At 34.3% G+C, this 17,667-nt stretch overlaps 3 protein-coding genes across 3 annotated transcripts; 2 read left to right on the top strand and 1 right to left on the bottom strand.

Moving 5' to 3' along the window:
- The first annotated feature begins 5,294 nt into the window (after positions 1-5,294).
- Positions 5,295-9,417, top strand: LOC123699258. Its single transcript, XM_045646177.1, has 4 exons — positions 5,295-5,560; positions 6,019-6,195; positions 6,992-7,168; positions 8,986-9,417. The coding sequence occupies exons 1-4, from the start codon at positions 5,435-5,437 to the stop codon at positions 9,118-9,120; spliced, it is 615 nt and encodes a 204-aa protein (XP_045502133.1). The 5' UTR covers positions 5,295-5,434; the 3' UTR covers positions 9,121-9,417.
- Positions 9,418-9,425: 8 nt separating this feature from the next.
- Positions 9,426-10,634, bottom strand: LOC123699202 (uroporphyrinogen-III synthase-like). The gene is made up of 2 exons (XM_045646098.1): positions 10,476-10,634; positions 9,426-10,350 (listed from the first exon to the last, which is right to left on the bottom strand). The coding sequence occupies exon 2, from the start codon at positions 10,277-10,279 to the stop codon at positions 9,527-9,529; it is 753 nt and encodes a 250-aa protein (XP_045502054.1). The 5' UTR covers positions 10,280-10,350; positions 10,476-10,634; the 3' UTR covers positions 9,426-9,526.
- On the top strand, positions 10,601-12,026 carry LOC123699203. The gene is made up of 2 exons (XM_045646100.1): positions 10,601-11,285; positions 11,799-12,026. The coding sequence occupies exons 1-2, from the start codon at positions 11,004-11,006 to the stop codon at positions 12,024-12,026; spliced, it is 510 nt and encodes a 169-aa protein (XP_045502056.1). The 5' UTR covers positions 10,601-11,003.
- Positions 12,027-17,667: the final 5,641 nt, after the last annotated feature.

Here is a 17,667-nt window from a genome sequence, read left to right as displayed (position 1 = left end):
TTTTTTTTTACTTGTATTGCAATTTTTACACATTTTTAAGCTTTAGTGAAGATCTCATTTTATTGTTCCTTTATTTGTATCTTAATTTATATTTTATATTAAAGTATTTTAATTTAACTCAAGTCTGATTTTGATGCTAGTCCATATTGGTAGTCTTAAGTTATTTATTTATTGTAAGCATTTTAAATAGTACTTTGCACAAATTAGAATATTGTGTCTGTATTTACAAGCTTTTCTTTCCCGACATTTATTATTTCTCCCAAGAAAAGCAAAACAGTACCATGTGGAACATTGAAAAACAAGTTTCCAATATAATTTAAAATACAAAATGTATTAAAGCCAAAGAATATTTTTTTAAATATAAAACTATGTGTTTAAAGTTTTTTATAACATTCAAATGTGATCAAACACAAGCCTGTATTCAAACCTGCGTCTTTAGTCTTAACATAAAGTTCTGCTTTCTGTCGTTCATAAGATATATATGTTTCTTGTTCATATGGTACTGTTTTGCATACAGCATTATAGTGTTAGTGCAATAAGTATATTTATTGAGGTATGTACACATGTATCCAAAGGGTAATTTTTAGTTAGGTGATCTGTGTTTATTGTACCATTGTGTAGGCACTTTATATTATGCATTTATTATCTGAATTGAATATTTTCTTGCTATATGTCAGAACTTGTAAGCCCCAACTTAAGGTAAAAATGTTATTAAAAAAATCGAGTTGTAAATGAAGTTGAATACAATACATGTTTTGTTTCAATTCTAAAAATATTGACCGAAGAGCTTCCTTTTAAAAAATCAATAACATAAGGATTGTATTTTTCTTATAAAACATTGTAGAAGATGTAATTTCTATTAAAAAATACACAATTCATTGAAGTGTTACATAAAATATTTGGTTCTGACACAAAGCAATACAAACATATTAAATAATATGTTACATGTAATGTGTGGGGAAGTTAGCGTAAGATCCGATAAACATAAGTATTGTTATAGAGATAATTTTGTACTGTCTTTCTGTCGTACTCGCGCCATGAGCTTAGAACGTTTCTACTGACGATATGACGTTGTGGTCCTGGAGCTATCTGGAATTTGTTGATTTTTTTATGTTGAATTAAGTAATAGGCATGACAACAGTATCCATAAATGATCATATTAGTGTTTTCAAGGGAAAATGTATAATAAATAAATTAAATATAAATAAATAAATAAAATAAAAATAAATAAAGCTTTATTTTGTCCATAAGATATAGTTAGTTAGAGTTTCAGTTACAATTTAAGTACAATATTAGAACAGTTTAGATACCAATCAAGATAATACAATTAAATAAAGTTAATTTAAGTACTAGGTAGGTTTCTATATGGACCCCGTACGGGTAAAAGCCTCCCCCAAAGAATGCCACTTGTCCCTGTCTTGGGCTAAGTTCAGCCAATTTCCGCCAGCGACTGCTACTATTTCGTCAGCCCATCGGGCCCTTGGTCGACCCCTTGTCCTGGTGCCTCTTGGCCCCGACCATTTCACTGACCTGAGGGTCCATCTGTTGTCTTTGTAACGAGCCAAGTGACCCGCCCACTTCCATTTACCCTTCAGTGAAAAATCTAAGGCATCACGTACTTTTGTTTTTTTCCGAATGTCGGTGTTCCTTATTCTATCCTTAAGTCTGATGCCTAGGCAGCTTCTTTCCATTCTTCTTTGGGAAGTCTGGATTTTATATCTAGTTTTGTGGTCGAAGGTCCATGTTGGGCACCCATAAGTGAGGCAGGGCAGTAGTGCTGTGTCCATGACTATTTTTTTAGTTGCTAGCGGAAGTTGCGATTTAAGAATCTCTTTAAAACTCCAGAACTTGCTCCACGTAATCGCCACTCTTCGGTTTACTTCTTCAAAATTTCTTTCCTTATTAAAAGAAATCTGTTTGCCTAGGTATATATATTTATTTACGTACTCGAGAGGGGAATCTAGTAACTAAGATGGGTGTAACAGTGTGGTTAGTCATTATTTTTGTTTTATCGAGATTAATTTCCAATCCACTATTTTTGCTAGCCTGGTTAATTTCAAATTAAAATTAAATATAGTGAATTAAAAATCTAAAAAACATTAAGATTAATGAGATTATCAATAAAAAAAATTTGTGCGTGTACTAGAGTACACACGTAAGAAGTGAAACAGGGATAAGAAAAAGTTGGCGCGTAACGCAAAAATGTCACGCCTACGGCGCGGGCGTAACGCAAAAAAGTCACGCCTACAGCGTAACGCAAAAATGTTACACTAAATTTTTGTCCAACCCCGATAAAGAAGTTTCACTTCAATAAAACATTGAAATTCTGCAGTTGGCCATTTTGACTAAAACACTCGTGACGTCACGCTTAAGTAAACAACTCACGTCAGATGTATTTTGTTGTTATGAATATGTTGAGAATACGCATTTTTATTTATTTTCTTTTGTTTCACGTATGCTTTATCGACTCAGAACAGAAATATAATTGCGAATTCACGAATACGTGGTTTCGGGGGTTCTCCGCGCCCACTTTATACAATCATTTCTTATTATTTTCTCACTTGAAATAATTACTAACATATTATTGAGCATTATTTTTATGTGGATTCACACTGCAATACTGCACACCACTTATAAACTTTGAAATTCGTTTCTATAACACATATTAAATAAATATTTATTTAATTTTCTTCGCAATGCGTACAAATAATTACGTATTTACGTGAGTGACGTCACACCTACGCACATGACACCTGCGAGCTGTTTTGGCACAGTTAATAAATATTTTTTGAAAAATGGCTTTTATCTTCGTTAAATTTAAGTATATTACCGAAATATAGGGTTTTTCTTGTATAGTAAACGTATACACACCACACATTATGGAAGAGGATTTCAAAATCTTTCGTCATGCCTATTTTAGTTAAAGGTGGATAGAATTGAAGCTAAAGCAATTAATTTTGATATTTATAGAAGTCTGTGTCAGTTTATATATTATATTCAATGATCAGTTTAAAAATGTTAATTGTCATAGTGATGTTTATTATAAATAGCTCCAGGACCATGTACGGTGAAGGAAATACTCTTGGAAATAGTAAAACAACTTTGGTAATTATTATTAAATTATCTAATCTTATGTATAACTAATAAATGTAATCAATAATGTAACTCCAGTGAAAGCATTATTTTTATATTGTAGTGTACATATCACAAGTTTTTTAACTTCATACACAAAGTTTTTAGTTGTTTCGTATTAATGTATTTATTGTCTAGTCACGTTTAGCATTTAATTATGTAACACTTGTTATTGTACACCCTACACGGTCTAGCGATACTTCTGCGGTCTTATAGTTTAGCTTGCGGGCCAGCTGCTACGGCAAAGCTTGTAGTCTATGAAACATTGAAACAAAGAGAAAAAGTTTATGATGTTTGCATACATGCAAATTGTGTGATAGCTGCTTTACGCTTGCCCAGGATTTTAAGCTTTGTTATTACTCAATGACAAAGCACATTATTTGTAAGCTTAATAGCTGATACTCGCAAAGTTAATATTTGTTTTCTGTGTGATCAATTTATAATGACTTTGTTGCGCAAATGCAGTTAACTTCTAAGTTTATGTTGTTACGACACTGCCCACAAAATGAATAGAATATTTATAAATGCTAGATTTAATTTTCTAGCTTTCATGCATGATAGGTGCAGATCTGGCCCTATATGTTTTTATAATGTACCCAAATACTGCCCGCGCGTACGCACTAATACAAACTGCGATCTAGTTTTAACTCCTTACTATTTATTCTTTACAAGTATGTTTACGGGAATTGTCACAGACCGCAGAATTTATGTTATCTATGAAATAAGTATGCAGCTTCAGTCCTCTTGCCTTATGTAAAGCGTAAAAGTTGTTTTACGATAAAAATTAATGATCGTGTTGATGTGTGGACTTGACAAATTTGTGCGAGTATCGTTTAATTTTAACTTTTAATGTAATACATATTATATTATATGGTTTTTATACTAGTGTGCGTTTTATTTTTTATCGTAAACCACAGGCGGCCTAATAGTAGCTAAACGCTACAGAACGGACAATCCGCCTCCCGCCAAAATTAAACACTTACCCACACCCCCAAACACTCCATACAAAATTATCGTTTTGACAGTCACACTGTAGAGACTGCAAATGTGTGTGTTAACGCTTTATGGTTGGCACATTTGTGACTAGCGTAAAAAAAATATCGCGTTTTTCTGATGAAATACATCCGTAAACAGCACAATACCTATCTAACCATTTTCTACGAAAAACGGTAATCACAAATCCAAAATAATAAAATTACTTTAAGTCAATTTGATTAATGTTGAATTTATATTTTTTTGGTTTTATGGCATTCAAATGCTTTATAAATATAAATTTATAAAGAATAGAAAATTTTTCTATTCTTTATAAATTTATATTGATTAATGTTGTCAATCTTCGTTGCGTATCGTCCTTGCAGACAAATGCGGACCATTTTCAGGCTGATCGTGCGGGGTGAGGTAAGTGTTTAATTTTGGCGGGAGGCGGAGAGTGTCCGTTATGTAGCGTAGCTACTATTATGTATTCTGTGACTTACCTCACCCCGCACGATCAGCCTAAAAATGGTCCGCATTTTTCTGCAAGGACGATACGCAACAAAGATTGACAACATTAATCAAATTGACTTAAAGTAATTTTATTATTTTGGATTTGTGACTATCGTTTTTCGTAGAAAATGTTTAGATATTGTGCTGTTTACGGATGTATTTCGAATTTTTTTTTACGCTAGTCACAAATGTGCCAACTGGTGTCATAGTCATAACAATTGTTGATGCGTATCGTCAGGACCGACGGTACGCACCACAGTGACGGTCGGTCAAGCAGCAAGCTCTGCAACCAGCCTAAAGCGGTAACACACAAATTTGCAGTCTCTACAGTGACTGTCAAAACGATAATTTTGTATGAAGTGTCCGGGGTGTGGCTTAACTGTGCTGTATGTCTTGGGCCATTGAATGGTAGAACCAAGGTAGAACATGGGTAGAACCGACTTTTGTAATACTATGGAAGGAGCAGTTACAATTTTGCACGGCCTCAAAAGAATCATTGATATGATTTTGAGCTATCTGTGATACTTATATATCATCCCAATTGCTATCACATTAATGAATAATCAAAAATCAATAACTGTTAATTCCAGTAAAAGCATTACTATATTATTATCTACGATCGTAGATAGATTATCATATACTTCAATTAGAGCCGAGTACAATAATTGATACAATCCTAATGTATTTTATATCAACAATGGTCACTAGATGTTATCGCCTTATCTCCATTGATTTTAAACGTTAAGCTCGATATTGTAGCGCTTAATTTTTATAGGATTATGTTGGTATTATAGTGAAAAGTTTTGAAAATGTAAAAATGAGTGGAGCACGCAGCGTGTCTCGTGTAAGGCCGTGGGATTCAGAGAGCGCTATATTGAAGCAGTATTACCGCGAAAATGTGTTGTTTATGTCAGCAGAGGGAGTTTTGAAAGTTGTGTCTGTTGTAAGTATTTCTGAATGCTGTTGTATTCTAAGTGTAGGGGTAAAACCAAGGTGAAATATATGACAATAATTTTTGTTGGATATGTGTTCATAAAATATATAATAATGCACAGATTGGAATTCAGAAAATTAATAAGTGTGACTAAATAGGTATTAATTGATGAGTGCACGGAATTTTTAAGATTTTTTTGGTGATTTAAACTTTTTTTCTCGGTTCAATATAGGTAGTTAGTCAATGACCGATGAAGACCGGTGAAAAAAAATATACAAAAATTAACGATCGGACGCAGGTGATTGAACTTGTTTGAAAATTATAGTAGAAAACTTGAATTTAAAAAACAAAGCAAAATGAAAGGCACGGCCAGGGCCAACGACGTCTAACCTGCGGGCCTGCGGCAGTCTGTATATGTAATGTTACTTGCATTTTATATACCACTAGTAGTTGATATGACCTTATAGATCCTATGTCTAATATCGTCCGTGCTGCACCTAACGAGCGGCTCTTGCTCTGGCGCGCCGCGGCTGGTGTCGGCGGCGGCCGTGGTGGCGCTGCTGTCGGCGGCCACGCTCGCCTGCCTCTTCAGCGGGTCTGCGCTATCCATTACTAGTTATGCTCCTACGGGATGGTTGTTTACTGTGAGTATCTATTTAATAGCTGTTCTGCCTTCAACCCCCGATGGGAAAAAGTATTCGTAAGCGGTATAACATAAGCTACATCATTGACCAGTATCATCAAAATCGGATCAGTAGTTTTTGCGTAATAGTTTTTGCGTAATATAACAAACGTAAGTACCTACATCCATGATCCATCCCCACAAACTTTCACTTTTATAATTGTATTAGTATACCTACTGGATAGTCTGTAGGATAGGCTGGATATTTAGTTGGAAAGTAAAGGAAGCCGTTGAGCAATAAGCATACTATTTTTTTTTAATACAGAAATATCGTAGGTACAGGTACACAACCTGCGTCAACAGGGTTCATCAACGAATGTTGCACTTTGGTGCCATTATTGTGCTCAAGTTATAAGCGTACTCAGCAAACAATTCATCTTCAAGATATACAATTAAAATTCAGAATTTATATAGGTACTTAAAACATATAATTTTATTTAGGAGTAAAAATACAGATATTCATTATTGTACTAGGTATAAGACGGGCAGAAACTGCACAGTATAAGCAATTGCTTGGTTTGAATGAAGTACGGTATACTACTTAACACTTATAAACTTTCTAAAAAAAAAACACATAACAGATAAATACCTCTTTATTATGCGTGCTATAGGCTATGTCCTGTGAATTTTTATATTACCGCCTTATTAAACAAAATATTTGACAACCGTTGCTTCATGCGCTGATTAGGTACCTACTGTATGAATTACGTGACCAATGCTTTGAAGTTTGAACACCTAAAATGTCCTGGACCGTTTAGCGTAATAATTGTAAAGTCTCAGCTAATCATATAAGATATATAATAATTTTTATAGACTTAAATGAAATGTTACAGGATATAATAATATCGACGGTGATAGGCGCGACGCTGCTTGTGACGGGCATCCTCAGCATGGCCCTGTGCGAGATGGAGCACCCCACTGACTACGTGCAGGGGGTAAACTGCTATTAACATAAACGTTTTCAGTTATTATAGGTCTAAGTAATGAGTAATCATACGTCAAGGGCTAATAAGTTATTACTACCTTCTTACTAACTTTTACTTTTTCATTGAAGTTGAAGACCGCCACCACTGCTTAATATTCGATGGATTAATTTAATATGTCGTTTAATCATCAATAAATAAAAATAAAATCAAATACTTTCTCTTTACTACATTAAAATATCTTTATAATTTATACATAGAACAAATTCAAAATCAATAGGTATCAAACCACGGTCACGATTTAGAATTTTTGTGCATCAATCTCGTGCCGTGAGATGATGAATTTTGTACCTGTTGTTTATTTTTCATTGTGACCTCCCACATTAATAAATTGAGTACGTAAAATTAAGGTAAAATTATAAACGCATCGAACGGTGGCAATATTGTATACTTACCTATACTATCTATACATACTTATAATAAATCTGTAGAAGGGTCAATTCTGTAAATTGAAAATATTGAAAAAATAAATAACAGGGGGTGTTACTGGATCGATACCAAACCCAAATGTGTGATTAAAAATTTTTTTGTCTGTCTGTCTGTATGTGAAGGCATCACGTGAAAACTAACGGTTCGATTTCGATGAGACTTGGTATAATTATACCTTATTATCCTGGGCATAAAATAGGATACTTTTCATCCCGGAAAAATACGTAGAAAAAAATAAATCTTACTTTTTCTTAATTTTTCCGCGCGGACGGAGTCGCGGGCGGAAGCTAGTTTAGAATATAAAATGTTCGCAGATCTATGATGGTCTAGTCTCTAGGTATAGATATCTAGTAGGTATATACTATTTATGTAATAAATACCAGTGGCCTATCACTGCTTCCTATGTATAATGTAAACATGCATATTATAATGTAAGCATGTTATACAGGCATCGCTTCCCTCATGATTCACGTAGGTGGGACGCAGCTACGTAGGTATCGATCTGTGAAAGAATTTTTGAAATCAGTCCTCTAGTTCCTGAGATTAGCGCATTCAAACGAACTAGTCACCTTCGTATTTAAGTAATGCTAAATTCGTAATTTAGTAATGATACAGATTTCTGTTTTAAAACCTGATAATATAAATTTATTCGTTTGCGAATTATGCAAGAACGCCTATAAAAAGGAATATATAATTAAGTACGAGTTCATTAACCCCTATTACCTGGTTGGTGTGACACGGAATTTTTGTCACAACTGACCTTCGGAATTTACTTTTATGCTCTCAATATTGATTTTATTTATAAATTGATGTAAGCAATACGGAAATGCAAGCTTAAATTGTTTCGATTTACATTCACTGTCCTATTACAATATACATACTTGAAGAAACATTTTTATCAGAAGCAGTAAGCTAACATTTTAAAGTTAAGTTTGCATACAATATTTATGGATAAAATAATAAAAACAACTAAAAAGTATAAAACCTGTTACAGCAATATTGATTTCCTTTCACATATGAGAAATTAAACAATAAATAATAAATAAATAAATATTATAGGATATTATTACACAAATCGACCTAGTCCCACAGTAAGCTCAATTAAGGCTTGTGTTGTGGGTACTAGGCGACGATAAATATAATATTTAATAAATACATATATAGATAATAACACCCAGACCCAAGAACAAATAATTGAGTTCATCACACAAATATTTGCCCTGACCGGGGATCGAACCCGGGACCGTCGGCTCAGTAGGCAGTTACTTTACCACTGCGCCAACCGCGTCGTCAATGCTCTATTTGAGGGATCTATTTTAAATTGCTGTATTATATTTCAGCCCCTTACTATTGTGAATGCTGGCATTGCAACAGCCAGTGGCATTGTCACATATATGTCAGTTATCAAGAGATGGGATGCCGCAGAACGGTCTCGACAGCTTCAGCAGCCTCCTCCGACTGAAGAAGATGTATAATTCATGTTAGTTTAAACTATTTAAAAAATCTAATAAAATAAGTATTATTGATTAAGAAGTTTTGGTGAATCCTGAATTTTTTTTTTGTTATTGGTTATAGGGAAGCGCTTGACCACAATCTCGCCTGATGTTAAGCTGAGATGTGGTCTAAGATGGAGCGCTCTTCCCTAGAAGGTACCTGTTCACTCTACGCTTGAAGAATGTATGTATTACTATGTAAATATTATAATTATTAATTATAGTATTTAAATAGGATTTTTTAGTTACTAGAATAGGAGATTAAATGAATACACAATACCTTAGTCTTTTATTTACAAAACTTTAATAAATTTATATTCGAGTAAAAATAATAACAGTCAATAAAATTATATACAAAACCAACACCATAGATATAATATTTGTACCATTAACTACAAGCTTCTAATGTTCTAAAGTAATGCTGCACAGACTCAATCACACTCTCCGCTTTGGGTTTGGCCGCTACACCTGCTATTTCTACTCCTAAGTTCTCTATCTTATGTGCTGTTGAGTTTCCAATCGCAAAGTGTGGTAATACAGAGAGCTTGTTGCTGAACGTCTGCAGTTGTCTGTAGATGTACTCACACCCAGAGGGACTGAAGAACACCATGCAACACGGGTTGATGTTGTTATTTAGATCAATCAGACTTTCTCTTAAATGTTCATTCTCTTTTGTTTCATACACAGTTAGTGCATCAACTGAGATACCCGCTTCTTGTAATACATTTGGTAGAATTTCAGAACGCAAGTTGCCACAGGGGTACATGAACTTACTTGATGCTGCATTTTCTGCACTCATCACTTTCGCCAAGTTTTCCGCACTGCCCCATGTTTCGCCAAGCGCGTCCAGCCCCAGCATCTGTTTGATTTTCCGACTGCTCGCTTCGCCTACAGTGTATACCCGTTTTGAATTCCATATCACGAACTTCGAAGGCGACCAACATTTGGATACAGCTTCGATTGCTCGCGGGCTCGTCAATATAATGCCATCATAATCGTTTTGCTGTAGTTTTTCACTTAGTTCCTGCAGGTTTATGTACACAAATTCCAACGGCTCGACGAATACGGCTTCATAGTTATGTTCACTGAACGCTTTCTGATAGTCCTCTGACAAACTTTTAAATAGAACGACTTTCTTCATAGTTTCAATCTTTTTCGTATCACTAATCGTTTGCTCTTTGCTTTGTTGTTTGCTACATAACAAGGCTGACCCTGAAAGTGCAGGAAACATGGAGAGAAATATGTAAGGCATTGAATTCTTAATGAGATGGAAAACTTCTTTATTACACTAGTGCTTTAGACTGATTTTTATCAAACAATATGTGTGGAAAACTTACGTGAAGTTTACGTTATGTTTATTCTTAAAGTCATTTTATTACAAAACAGTACTTTTTATTTGTCCTCTCGTTTATTAATGAATTGTTAATAGCCTGTTTGTCGTTTTTACCATTTCTTCCTTGTTCGACTTCGTAATGACAACATTCACAGATGTTGATTGTTGTCAGTTGTCACACTTGACAGTTGACATTGTCAATTCATTTTGACAATGAAATATGTCCATAGACATCATGTCAGATCAAAAATTGGATACTCGTTATAGAAAAATTATACATTTCAAGTATGTAACCAAGGTACGTTTAATTTTGAATGAGTAATAAAAGTATTATTTGAACTCTATTTGATGCTATCTAATTGTACATTTAAAAAGTATTTCAAAATGATTTAGTCTAAATGACGCCCAGAAAAAAGGAAACAATTCATTTGACAAATTGTCACATAACGTGAATCAATTTTATGTGTGTTATTTATGTATTTATTGGTTTATGGGGATAGCGATGTGAAGAGTCTGGCGGGGCTGGCTTTCGATGCCGTTGAACGGGTGCTCCAGCGGCCTTCTGGTGACGGCGCTGGTGACGCTGTTGCTCCTACCAGCTCAGTATTATGTTCCAGATTTTGGCTCGAAGGAGCTCATTATAGAACCGGTGCCGATAACTCGGCAGCTGGTGTCACCGGAGTTTTATAATTGGTTCTCGCTAGACTTCCCACCTCTTGATATATTTTTTACAGTGTTACTTATTCTGTTGGCGTTTGTAACACATTTATGTGATTGGATACAAAGAAAACTAATGGAAAGACGGATATTAAAGGTAGTCTATTAATTAATATTCCTATAATAATATTGGGTTGGACTAAAGCAAAGGGGGCGCAGGACTTAAAAAATTTTTGATGGAGTTGGTGTCATTATAACACCTATTTATTATTGTTTTATCGTAAAGATTACGCTAATATAAGCATGTTTTATAGGAACAACTTTTCTCTAAAATCAAAAATGGCCGAGATATTCGCCCAATAATATTACACGTAGGTAACTAATCAACAGATACGTTAGGTCAGGTTTAGGTTAGGTTAGCCGTTAGGTTAGGTTAGGTTAGGTTTCTTAAAAAAAAAACTACACAGAAATAGGATCGCGGGGCTCCGTCGACGTTGGATCAAAAATTTTCTAAGTCCTTATTTTGCGCCCCCTTTGCTTTAGGCGGACCAAATTTTACTTGCATTGCTTCTTGTTAGAGTTTAATTACTTATTTTGGTTTATGATCTAAAGCCACATAAGAAGTCTGACTGTTACAAACATGGTCTGACGCAGACGCTTTATATTCCAGTTAAACGTATACTTAAAAGATTGCGTAGAGCGGCTCCGCGTGTGGGACGCTCGGCAGGAGCAGGTAGAGGCCACCTTACGCACGGTGCAGAACGCCACGTCAGAGTACAACCTGCTGCTATACCTCATGCTGCGACACCGACGCCTCTCGCCCGCCAAGCCGCACTGCTACTACGATAAAGACATCGACGACATCAACTATATAACGAACCAGACGATCGAAGTGTAGACCTAGACCCTAGTGTTTGTGATGTGTTTTTGTTTAATAAATGTGTATTGTAGATTATTTGTCGTTTTATTTTTTCAATCAATCATCATCATCAATCTGAGATTAATTGTCATGCATAAAACTACACATGAAAATCAAAACTAAATTGATGAGATTGTATTCTTTATTGTATTTTTTATCTCATGTAAAAATGATAAAGTTTCTATAAATTTAATACATTCTAGAGATTTGAGTGCAAGTGCGAGATTGATTATACACGAAGCTGACAGAAATGGATTTTTCGCGGATTTCCTTTGAGCGAAAATGGAATATATTCGCAGAGATAGCGGACACGACACCTCGGAACTATTCAATATTCCAAGATTTGCGCAAAATATGTCACACGGCATCCGCTTGAGGTATATTGAAAAGCAAATACCATTTGTGACTGCCGAAGAGTATTTTTATTCGATTTAAAACGAGTCAGACGGCATAGGTACCTACTTGTAAATATAAAGTGAGATTCAATTGACGGTAAAATTGAATAACTATGATGTAGAGCTACTAACATTTCTTAATATATGGTTGTTATTTTGTTCAAGTAAATGAAGAAATATAATATAAATTATTAAGCCCTTGTACTTATTTGTAATAAGAAAACCTGATGTAAAATACTCTTCAAGTCTTAAGTCTACAAGAACTCAAAATCTTAATAATAATCTTCTCTTAAAGTTACTTTGTGCTCTGACCCTATTCGCAAATCTTCGGATTAGAAGCTCGAATAAAAAATTACAAATACAGAGCTTCAATTACAAAGTTACAGCTATTCAGCTAGTTTATTATTCTGAAAAGCATAAATGTTATACAAAAATATTCCGTTCCATAAAACCTCTGCTTGTATTAAAAGCCTCAAGCAAGAAACGCGTGTAAAAGTTAATTAAATGGCTCGAGGTGAATGTATCTCATGTGCATGTCAGATTTCATATTTCTTTCATTTCCGTTTATGTTTTTATTTATGAGTTTAATGTATTACAATGTGAAATGAATGAAAGCTACAGTAATTTATTTGCACATAAATTTTGCAAGGTCTATTGGTAAATGGCAGCACTTTCATGTTAATATTACATATTATAAATGGGATCACTACACAATTACATATACATAGGTATTATATTATGAAAAATACTACTGTTAGCTTAGTATCGAAGCACAATTCAATTTGAAAATTACAATTTTTTAAACATAGCAATTGTGATTCACTGTATAAACTTCTAAAAGGCTGAAACAATGGAAACTTCCATTTTGAAAGAACAACTATAAAGTTAGCAATTTCTTCTGTGCAGAACTCGTTGGGATACCGCAATCGTTGTGTAATATTACAGTTTCCTTTCTCCAACTCTAGCTGAAATAAATACCTATTTGAAAAACACTCGATGCGAAATGCACTAATCACCGCATTAAATATTCCGTCATGTTCAACAGAACCCGAGATAAGCCTCCATTAGCGGCATTCGAGTGTAATAATTCATTCAGGCTAAGTAAGTTACATCTAAGAATGGCTGCCGAACTTTGGCTCGGCTCGGCAAAGTTGGCAAATGTATGAAACAAAGTTTAAACAACGCAATGCCGTCTGACTTCTCTCGCGATTGTTTCACTAACCATGAACTCAGAACTCTTACATTATATGCTCGTGTATCTTTATGTTGGAAACTTTACGATAACGGTTGAAATATGTTAGTGTATAAGCGTTCATGTGAGTTATGATTTGCTCTTTATGCATTGTATTTGAGGTTGATGTTGCCGGTTGATTATTATTTTGAACGCAAAACTTTTGTGTTGATGAAAAGGCTATGTTTCAATATTGAAGACGTCATGAAATAAAGCCTTTTAACATTATCTGATTTTCATTTAAAGATTCACCTAATTAGTTTAGATGATAAGTTAGAGTGAACACGTGTGAATGCCAGTCATTATTCTATTTACTATTTCCAACGCAAGGAACAAAGGCGGTAAACTACTTCATAATAAAACTATTGAAATAGCCATAATTTGTTGAGAAATGTAGGAAAAACGCGGAAATAAGGTTCCAAGCTTCCAACGATGTTTTTGCGTTCGCATGAGGAATATTTCTCAACACAATTATAGGGCGGAATGTCGTAATGCATACCGACAACATGTGCCCGTACAACTTACGTATTTTCAATTTACATATTTCATCTCATACTTCAGTACTTTGTGAGTCGAGATTCATATTAAAATTTAAAAACTGCTCCAACTTTGCAAAATTAATGTTGGTAACTACAAAACAGTCTTGTAATATTAAAAAGTCTACAAATTTTCATTAAGATCTATCTCATAAATCTATAGGTACTTAGAATATAATCGCAAAATATTGATACCACATTCCAGCAATAAAAGCCATCAAATTCTATTAAATTTAGGTATAATAAAATAAAAACAGTCTTAAAATATATTTAAAAAATCCATTGAAAGTTGCGGGCTACAATTAGTTCTAAAGTAAAGCGTAATTTAGTATACGGTGTAAAAGTTGTTTTAAGGAGCAGAATTTTCATTAAAATGAATTTACACGAGCGGTACAAGCAAGTAAAAGCTCACAATACTTAATACAAAGTTCTCTTGAGCTTTACTCTGCTTTTTTATGTACACAGCCTTTAGAACGGTATTTTAATTATAAATAAGGTAAATACGGGGCGCTATTTAAATATAAGTAGGTACTGAAAGGAATTCTGGATTGTACAAAATCGTCGGTATGCTGCATACGTACCTACGCTGATGTTATTTAAATGTAGTGTTCAACGCTTTATTTACAAAACACGTGTACCTAAAACAAGAGTGAACGTATAGGCACGTACGGGTTAAGTTTGTGTAACAACCGTTAGTTACACAGGCAGAAAGCGAGCCTAGAATATTCTTAGCACGAATACTTACGGCAACTTTCACGCAATAACAAAACGACTCACTAAACTCTTCGCTTGATGTAAATTAAATCGAGTCGGGACGAATTCCCGATTCGTCTCCGCTGAGCCGTTGTAAATATATTCACTTTGAGACTTTATCGGCACATCGCGACTTCAAAGGATTTTAGGACTAACTTCAGAATTGCGTTATAGATATTTCGTTGTCCTTAGTTTTGATGACTTTAGGGTCCGAAGCTATTTGGGGAACAAGGAATTGATTTTTATCCATTTTGTGCCCATTATTGCTAAAGTGCTATTACATCTTAGCAGCTTTTGTTATTGCATAAGATAGAGTTTACGTACTTATTTTTATTCCGATTCTATATGCATTATTAGCAGAAGCTATTGTATTAATAAATTGCAGATAATGATACCTATGTAGAACTTATAAAAATAGATGTACCTTGTCCCAATCTGTCGAGAAAATCGATCAGCGAAAACAGATGTCAGAGAATTTTCAGAGTAAAAAGTGTTGTGAGACTGTAAGATGTTTTCATGTTTGTTATTTTGTATAAAGCTATTCTAAATATATGTATTTGTTAGAACTATTGATCAAAATTTGCATCAAAATTTTTCGTAAAAACCATAAAGGCGCAGTGTTGAAAATTGTTTCACAAACAGGAAAAATTGCCGCTCAAATCCCAGTTTGATCCGTCGCGTTGCAGCCGAGCCAATCGATATTCGGCATAAAAAATATACCTATTTCTGAATCGAAAGAGAATTCATCTGAGTTTAAAAAGCGATTGCAACACAAAAGCAACTAAGAGACGAAATACAAAGTTGAACATTATGGTACAAAGCGTAACGTTTTAAATAACTTTTTTTGCATCAAACGCGAGGCGAGGTTCAATATTTAGTTTTTAGTTTCATTTCAGTTCACCTGCAAACACTTATTGCTGTAGCGCTACTAAAAAATGTAAAAGTTCGTTTCCTCGTTACTTTTTTACAAAAACAGAATCTTTTCACGAAGCTCTTAAGATAAATTGTTTATTGAGAAACAGGAAAGTTCCGTAACTCAGCTCCGTGCAATTTCTGTGAAATTTATTTTAAATTCTAGCAAAGACTCGGGTGGTTCTTGTATTTCAGCACGAGAACATGTGCTGCTACATGATTCATGTTGCACTGTAATATAATAATAATAATAAAGCTCATTTATTCCGTGTAATAAATCAAAATTTACATTTCAAATGTTTTGTTAGTTGTTAGTTTAACTTAATTTATTTTAGTATCTAATGTTAGTTTCATTTTTTCTTATTTCCACGGACCCCTTATTGGGTAAAAGCCTCCTCTCTCCTCTTCCATGTAATCCTATCCTGTGAAATTTTCATCCAGTTTTTGCCCACCGTTTCTATTAAATCATCAGCCCATCGCTTTCTTGGTTTACCTTTTTTCCTTTTTCCTGTTGGTCCTGCCCATTTAGTTGTCAGTAATGTCCATCTGTTATCTGTATATCTCGATATGTGACCCGCCCATTGCCATTTGAGATGTAGAGCTTGGCGGAGAGCATCTGTTAGTTTAGTTTTATTTCTTATGTCTTTGCTTCTAATCTTCTGTATTTTTTTTATTTTTAATATACTTCGTTCCATTGAACGTTGGCATGTGGTAATTTTGTTTTTAATTTTCTTTGTATATGTCCATGTCTGGCTCCCGTATGTCAAACTAGGTAAAATACAAGTATCCATCACTATTCTCTTCAATCCTATGTGGTAGTCTCCTTTTAAAATTTCTTTTTGAGCCCAAAATTTTTTCCATGTCCCATTAATTCTTCTATCAACTTCTTCTTCATTACAGTTTTCGTTAAATGATACTAGCTTTCCTAGATATATGTAGCTGTTAACATATTCGATTTTATTACCGGATATTTGTATTAATTTAGTTCGAGAATTGGTCATTATTTTAGTTTTTTGAAGGTTCATATGTAGGCCTACTTCCTGGCTGGAGTTCGATAACAGTTGTAACATTTGTTCTAGTTCGTTGGCTGAGTTGGCAAATAGAACTATGTCATCTGCGAATCTTAGATGACTAAGATATCGGCCTGAAATCCACAGCCCTTTGTTTTTCCAGTCAATACTCTGGAAGACGTCCTCCAATACTGCGATGAACAGCTTTGGCGATAAGGGGTCGCCTTGTCTAACTCCTCGTCCGATTTGTATCTCTTCTCCTTTGTTTTCTAACCGTATTCTGCTTACACTATGAGAGTAGATGTTCTTTAGAATATTTATATATGTGGTACTTATTTTGCATGATTCGAGCGCTTTCCAAATTGAACAGTGAGTAATGGAGTCGAATGCTTTTGAGTAGTCAACAAAAGCTACATAAAGCGGGTGATTGAACTCTTTATATTTCTCTAGTACTTGGTCTAACGTGTGGATATGATCTATAGTTGAAAAGGCTGAACGAAAGCCTGCTTGTTCAATTGGTTGTTGGGAATCTATTAGTGGTGTTAACCGACTCAAAAGTATGGATGTGAAAAGTTTATAAATACTAGATAGAAGGCTAATAGGTCTATAATTAGCAATATCTAATGGATCACCTTTTTTGTAGAGCAAAACTATCTCTGAGCAGTACCATTGTTTAGGTACATTTTCGGTTTGAAGTACTAAGTTATAAAGTTGTGCGAGATATGGAGTGAGTACTGGTGCACCTATCTTTAAAGCTTCATTGGTAATATTATCTGGGCCTGG

This window comes from Colias croceus, chromosome 17, assembly GCF_905220415.1.
Source record: "Colias croceus chromosome 17, ilColCroc2.1".
In the NCBI taxonomy this organism is placed as follows: Eukaryota; Metazoa; Arthropoda; class Insecta; order Lepidoptera; family Pieridae; genus Colias; species Colias croceus.
This window is presented reverse-complemented; position numbering and strand designations above follow the sequence as displayed.